A 7,673-nucleotide genomic window follows, 5' to 3' on the forward strand; every position below is an offset into this window, starting at 1 on the left:
ACACGAAAGCTCATACCAAGAACTAACTTAGTTGGTCTTTAAGGTGCTACTGGAAGGAATTTTTTTATTCTGCTTGTCAAAGTTAGCCCATGGAGGGGTGGGAAGATTTTGGGATTCTGCTCGCAAACAGATCCACTTCCCAGTCCTGCCCAAGTGCACAAATTCTCTTATGTGCAGGGATTTTTATATGGCAGAGCAATTATTCATATAAACCCTGGCCTGTAGTCTGGAGTAGGATAGCCCAGACACAGGTTTACTACTTCAGAAAGGCCTAACATAGTTATCAGAAAATGTTATCTGTTAATTGCCAAGCATTAAGAGGAAAATATGTTAGTACACTTAACACTAGAATGTAGAAGGGATGGAAGGTGTGGGCAGATACTGGGATTTGCCAAGCTTAAACCAGTTTCTAGTACCCATTTCCTCCTTGGAAAGCCAGCAGTGTACTAGACTTGGCCTTCTCTAGATGCCAGCTTCTTCTATTGGACCCTGTGCCATGTCCAGGTTAGGAGCACAGAACCTGGCCTGAAAAATAAAAGCACAGCATTGTCTTGTAAATGAGAAGTGCCAAATAGGTATTTTGCTCCCAAAGGAAAAGGGTTGGAACATGAGCTTGGGCTGGCATGGAAGTGCGTATGTTCAGTGATTTGTTTTTCTCTCTAAAGCATGCTCCTGGTGTGCCCCGCATCTTGGTTGGCAACCGGCTTCATCTGGCCTTTAAACGGCAAGTGCCAACAGAGCAAGCCCGCTCCTATGCAGAGAAAAATTGCATGACGTTCTTTGAGGTCAGCCCATTGTGCAACTTCAACGTAATTGAGTCCTTCACGGAGCTGTCTCGTATTGTGCTGATGAGGCATGGCATGGAGAAGATCTGGAGGCCCAACAGAGGTGAGCAAGCACCCACACCATTGTTCCTGCCATGCATTAAGACAGGAATAGATGTTCCAGTTGTCAGTCTTCCTTCTAGGATTTGGTGTTTGGTACACATGGCATTTCCACTATTGCTCTTTGAATTCAGCTACGGTAATTTGCCTCAATGTCATGTGTGACGTCTCTCATGTAAGTTACTGTGACTTAGCTTGCTTAATGATGATTTGCTCATATTAGTACAAATAGGGGAAATCTCACTCTGCAAAAACAATAAAACATCTGAAACATACCTTATTTAGATATGAAACAAAAATGGAGCTCTATGTGCCTTGAGTCTTCTCCTCTAGAGACAATACCTGCCTATCTTCTTTTTCACTGAGCCCTGTGAATTTATTGAACTTGCTTTATGCCCCAACATACCACCCTGACTTGGGGTTCTCTCCATTGATGTCATTATCCTCCTTGTATGTAGAAAAGAAACTGATTAAAAATAGCTTTTTGCATGCAGCACTGAACCAACTAGGCCAGTTTTTATATCTCCCATAGCTGTGAAAATAGGATTGAAAAGGCTTGGATGTTGCAGGCTTGATCTTTTTATTAGAGTATCAACTTTCCCACTCCAGATTTGATTTCTTAAACAAACTTTATAGCATAAGCTAGCCAGCATTCAGTGAGTTGTTAATTTTCAGTTTTATCAATTGACACTAAAATTTCATGTTTTCTTGAGACCTCTATTTGACTTCTCTCAAAGTAGTTCAGTCATGGGAATCTGTCCAGCATCTTCCACGGTAGTGACCAATGCAACTAATTTATTCAGCTTGTTTGGATCACAGACTTCAGGTCCCCCCGTGCCGACTTTGGGGGTCTTAATATAGAGCATGTGTGATATATTGTTCCATCCTTGTCAATCATTCCCAGCAGCTTGATGTTTGAAGAGGCATTGTGGACAAGGGAATATGAAGAGCAGCCTTACACTGAGCCATTCAAACAGCGCTTGACAAAGCTAGCTTCCTGCTTTCCCTGTGGGGTGCAGTTTTCCTTGTTGTCAGAAGATGGCATGCTATCATTTCTGTGGTGGAGGGATTCTTTGACTCTGTCATAGCTGACTTGCTCAGTTTCAGAAGAGCTCCCCTTCCACTCTCACATGCAAGGCTGGCAGATAGTTCAGCTTGCAAAAGTCTTCTTTGTCCGCAGCCCTAAGGGCAACTGGAACAAAAGGAAAGTCAAGAGGGCAGAGGTTCTTATCCAAGTCTCCACTAGGAGAAGGGATTGCTGCTAGTTCACATGTATACAGGTATTCTGAGATTCTGGGTAACAGGAGCACAGATGGGGAGGATAGTAACTTCAAGCACTGCTTCACAGCTGACGAGCACAGAAGCCTGGTTTAATGTACTTACTTTTTTTGGTAATATCTGTTTGAGTCAGCCTGAGATTTGTGGACTGGGGTTTCATAGCAGATTTCAGTAGCTCTTCCAGCTGCATTCAGGTGAGCGATTAGTTGCTCTGACCCTTTTGGCTCCCTGCGTGAAACTTTGCTAGTGACCTGAACTGTGTCAGGCCCTCAAGTAACAGAACTAGAATGCCTTCCTCTCTTCTCCCCCACCTCCCCCAGCAGTGACCTCATCAAAGCAAATCTGCCCCACCCCAGAGTAGTTGTTCTGCTTTGCAAAGCAGATGTTACAAGATATTGCACACTGCTTAGAAAGAAGCACGGGGCCACAGGTTCTCATGGGTGTGAGCGAGTTTGCTCATAGGGTCTCAGTCCAGCTGTGGGAAGGGATCAGAGTTCAGGGCTGTTTGCCTCAGGTTGCCAGGGCTTGTATACTTGTCAAATCGGAATGTGCTCTGTTCTGAGGCATGCAGCATGTCTGCTCACCTCTAGACCAAGCTTGTCCTCCCTCATTGAATTTTCAGGCAGGGAAGCCCTCTTCCAATTTTAATTGCAGTCTCGAGGGCTTTGTCTGGAAGGGAATTTATATGCAGTGTGTCTTCTGCAGACATGACTTAGCCAGCCAGTCGGCTTTCCCGCCAGCCAGTTGTGGGGAGGCATTAATTACTTTGACAATGGCCAAGAAACCTGATTAACACACAAGAATATGATTTGGGAGAAGATGCGGGTTCATTCCCAGCTCTGAAATTCTGTTGGGCATGTCACTAATTCTCTAGCTTCAGTTTCTTGTCTGGAATGTAGAGAGAAAGTGAGAGAAAGAACTCTGCCTCCCTAGAAGAGTTGTTATTGAATACTGAAACACATATCGGAGGCTATAGGAATGTAGCCATACAAACTGATCAAACAGCCTAAACTCAGTGTTCTGTGCAAAACCTGGGGCTTCTGCTTCCCAATGCTATACTTGGTGTTACTTGGGGCTGCAGAGCCTTGCATAGCCACTGGGATAGTACGGAGTTCAATATATTAAATGTTTTGAAAATAAAAGCAAGTTTCTAGTCCTCATAGTTGTCAGGAACCATCTTATGGGGAAATTAGCAGTGCCAGCTGGACTGTACAGTTTAACCAGGCAGCTTTTCTTGATGGCATGACTTGATGGTGTCCACTGTGCTGGAAATAGCACACAAGTCAAGCTTTGTACTTCTGGCCAGATTGGTTGGTTCCCTATGTAAACTGATGTCACAATAAGTTCTGGTGTGTGCTATCGCAGGGTGAGGAGAGGTATGTGTGTCAAGAGCTGCACTTTCAGGTTATGCAACTGTGCCCCTACATCAAGATGTCTATCTAATGAATGGGTATATATGATTTTATGCTAAATATTCAAAAAATGTTCAAGGTGGATTACAAACATGAAACAACAATTCCAATTGATTACTAAGATAAAACCAGGTAAAACAGATTCAGGGGCTGGAGTGAATTAACCAGATCCTGATATTGGAGAAGGGGCTGAAGGATGTCGCTGTGGTGTTGCACTTCTTGAAGTGTTAATTTAGATAGATTGTGGGTTGACTTATTCAGTGGAGCACTTACAAAAGGAAACTGGTAACCAGAAGCGGGCTACACTGATCTCTTGGGCTATTTCCCCTGCAAAGAATGTATGACAATGTAGCCTGCTGCAGGCATACCTTTAAAACTACAGGATTTGGGATTTATAGGCTCAGCTCATCCATATACAGGTCCACAATGCTAGCTGAGACTGGGGAAGTGCCTGACACCTGAAGAACTAAACATTTGTTCATGGAAAATGGTATACTCGCACCAGAGCAAATGATACAAGAACTGTCCCAATCGTACATCCTTTCTAATCCTGTATTTCTTTTTTATTGCCTCCCACATCCACAGTGTTCAGCCTGCAAGACCTCTGCTGCCGTGCCATTGTTTCCTGCACGCCCGTCCACCTTATAGACAAGCTGCCCCTTCCCGTCACCATCAAGAGCCACTTGAAGTCCTTCTCCATGGCTAACGGCATGAACGCAGTGATGATGCACGGCCGCTCATACTCCTTGGCCAGCAGCGGAGGCGGGAGCAGCAGCAAAGGCAACAGCTTGAAGCGCTCCAAGTCTATCCGTCCGCCACAGAGCCCACCACAGAACTGCTCGCGTAACAACTGCAAGATCTCTTAGCAAGTCGGTGCTGGGGAGTGTCTCCTCCAGCCACGCCCGCCCACTTGCTGATGTACAGATGTTTACACACACGTAACCCATTCCACTGGGGTCTCTCCTGACATTCCTCTGTGTCTCTGGCAACAGTGCCTACAGGATTGGCATGGGGCTTGTGGGCTGACGTGAGGTTGGCAAGATCCCACATGGCAAGGGTGTGCTGAGCCAGCCTTCCCAGAATGCAGTAGGTGTGCCCCTCGCCCTGCTCTGAGGGGCAACTGCATGGCTGCCTCAAGGGAATGACTCTCTTCCTCCTGCCAGGGAGGAGATGGGACTCTGTGCTGCAACTTGGGCTCCCAAGTGGATTGCTGGTGCTACAGTGAACATGACTCTTTTTTTAAAAAAAGGGGGTGAGGAGGCAGGAATTATAGCAACTTCAACCCAGATGGAGTTCTGCCTTTACCCAACAGAAATACCATGATTGGCTGGGGATCCTTGGAAAGCAGGCTGCTTGACATTTTCACTTATTTATAAATATAAAGAGATTCTCACTACTTTTTTTTTTCTTAGTTCTCCATTCCTGCCTTTTTTTAAAGAGAAGGACATCAGGGGGAAATGTTGTGCCGCCTTGTAAATAGAAGTACTGAGCCTTGAACCCTAGGGCTAATTGTAGTAGGAGGGGGGTCGACGGGGGTCAAGGAGCAAAATGATCAAACACTCTGAGAATTGTATAAGACTCACAGGGTTGCTGTCATTTTTTTTTTAATTCTGTTTGTGAAAGAAGGTAGGGATTTGTTCCTCCCTTTTCTTTTTGACTTAAATTTTCCAGACATTCCTGGTAACAAGTGCATGGCTTAAATGGACAGCAAGGGCAGGGTTCTGAATCTCACTGCTGTGTTTGTGGGGATGGGGGGGGGAGAATGAGGGTGGGGGAGTCCTGACTACATCTGGAATTGGTTAATGACTGATCAAGCCATCCCTGCCTCCCAGGAGGCTTAAGGCAAAAGGTTAGACTGTACCAAATCTCAAAAAGATCATGGCGGGGGGAGGGTGGCGGCGGGGGGAGACGATCATCAGTATATGCTGCTCTTTTATGGCTGTTCATAATTACTGGGTTGTGTGAGGCATGGGGAGATCTGGGGCTCCTGAATAAAACCTCTCCTGCAGCATGTTCTCTGGCTGAGCAGAAATCCTCGCATGTTACTGCGCTTTTGCTTTTGTAGTCAGTTGCTTGCTTTTGATGCTCTCTAGCCCTGTGGTGTTGTCAATCCTGTTCATACAGCTTCTCTGAACTACAGAGTTGCTCAGGGAGCCCAAACGGTCTTCGAAATCCAGGGCATACCACCCCACCCCCGTTAACACCTTTTCACTTTTCAAAAATCAATATATTCACCAGAATTGTACACAGATAGTAAAAGCCTCTCTTACAGCATGCATAAGAGTATTAAGATCGGTGGGATAAGGTGGGAGAGGTGGAATACTGAGAAACAAATTAGTTACAGCTTCCGTGGCTCTTTCCTTTGTGCACTGCCCTGCTCTCTGTTCACTTAGAGTACCCTTTGCTGCCACAAATGCACATTGGGCTGTTGCTTTAGCTTTGGCTGGAGTTGCAAGTAAGCTCATTGGATGTTTGGGGAATATCTTCCAGCCTGTCTTAAGCTAAAAGGAGAGGCTGGTTTGATGGGAAATGAAGCAGAAGTGTGCAGAGGGTGAAGCTACAGTCACCTGTTGGCTTTATTGATAGAGCCTATGAATTGCATTCTGGAATCTTTGATTTATTCACCTCCTTCACCATCTAGTTCTCTCTCTCCCCCACCCCCCGCCAAATTTATCTCAATCTATCTCTCCCTGGTGAATGTCTCCTCCCAGGTGGCTTTCCTCAATACCACCCACCATCCTGCCCAGGACTGGCCACTTAACCTTATTGCAGATTGGAAAGGGTAGTATGATGCTGCTGGTTGCTTGTCATGCAGCTGACTAACCCATTCTGTTCAGGAACTTTGACAGGAGCCTAGCTGGCAGAGCTGCAGCTTATTGGCTGCTCCAAGATGGCTTGGCACTAGGGGTGAGCCAAGCCCCGCTGCTGGCATGAGCTCAAAGAGGGCGGCGGGGACAGGTCAAGGGCAGGGGAAAGCCTTTAGCGGCATCTCATCGGGCTGTGAACAAAGCCAGAGCCAAATCCAGGGCAGGAGCATGGAAGCTTGGAGATTTACAGGGCATGTCGGCATAGCCACGACCACCTGTTGCCGCTTGCTCTAAATGGAGTGGGAGACAATCACTGACTCAACAGCCTGGCATTCTGGGGATGTGCAGTGAACAGGTGATCTAGGAGGCAGCCTGGACACAGCCATCTTTCCACCCTTGGTTTTAAAATAGCTACTTCCCAAAAGAGCTATAGAATGTGCATTGTTTTTCTGAAGAATTGCAGGGAGTGCCCCCCCCATGCACCCACCCCTGCTTGGCAGGCTGTAAATCCTCCTTATTGTGTCTCCAGCATCTGATATCACTTGTACATAATCTGCTGGGACAGGGTGGCCATGGAGCTTTTCTTACCAGAGTAGAAGAGTTCAACTACCTGCACTTGTTCTTTCTTACTTGTACATGCATAATTTTCAGTCTCACCTAAATGCCTGTCTTTAATTTTCCCTTCTTTTTTTTTAAATCATGGCAAATTCTGTGGAATGAGACTCTTTGGAATGTCTGTCAATCAAAGCTGAACTTGTACCTTATTTTATTAATGTTCAACTCAAAGAATGTGATCTGATATCAAACACTAGAAACTAGCTGCTCTCCCACACACATACCATTCCTCTGTTTTTAATTCCTTTGTACAGTAAACGTTGTTAAACTGATGGTTTTTATATAAATTAAAAAAATTATCTTGTTTTAAAACCACCCTGCAGGCTTTGGAAGTTGTCATTGACAAGCAAGTGAGCTCTTTAAAGGGGTGTTGCTGAAGGACAGTGGGAGGGCAGCAGAGAAGTGGGGGAGGCTGGGCAGGATGGATTTAAGGGGATTAAGGGGGCTTGTGGCTCTGGGATATTCCCAGGAGGAATGGTGGAAAGCACTTTGCTAACTGCCTCATTTGAAATGAACAGGCATTTGGCCATGGACTGAAGGCTTGGATCAAAGTGGAATGCTTTCTTCACACTTGCATGACTTGAGAGAATCTCTATTCTGTGCCAAGGGCATGGATGTTTGCACACCAGCCCATGGATCCCTTCTGGAGTCTTTAACCGTGCTTATTTTAATTTTTT

General features: G+C 45.7%; 1 protein-coding gene across 1 annotated transcript in view; it reads left to right on the forward strand.

The window, feature by feature from the left end:
• RAB40C (RAB40C, member RAS oncogene family) overlaps nt 1–7,311 on the forward strand; it is a 44,198-nt gene extending 36,887 nt beyond the window's left edge. Inside the window, exons 6-7 of the mRNA XM_081169926.1 lie at nt 666–888; nt 4,160–7,311. Coding sequence (XP_081026052.1) covers nt 666–888; nt 4,160–4,440 — 504 coding nt within the window. The 3' untranslated portion in view covers nt 4,441–7,311. The remainder of the gene's footprint in view (nt 1–665; nt 889–4,159) is intronic.
• Nucleotides 7,312–7,673: the final 362 nt, after the last annotated feature.

Source organism: Podarcis bocagei (assembly GCF_964188305.1).
Source record: "Podarcis bocagei genome assembly, chromosome: 14".
Lineage (NCBI taxonomy): Eukaryota > Metazoa > Chordata > Lepidosauria > Squamata > Lacertidae > Podarcis > Podarcis bocagei.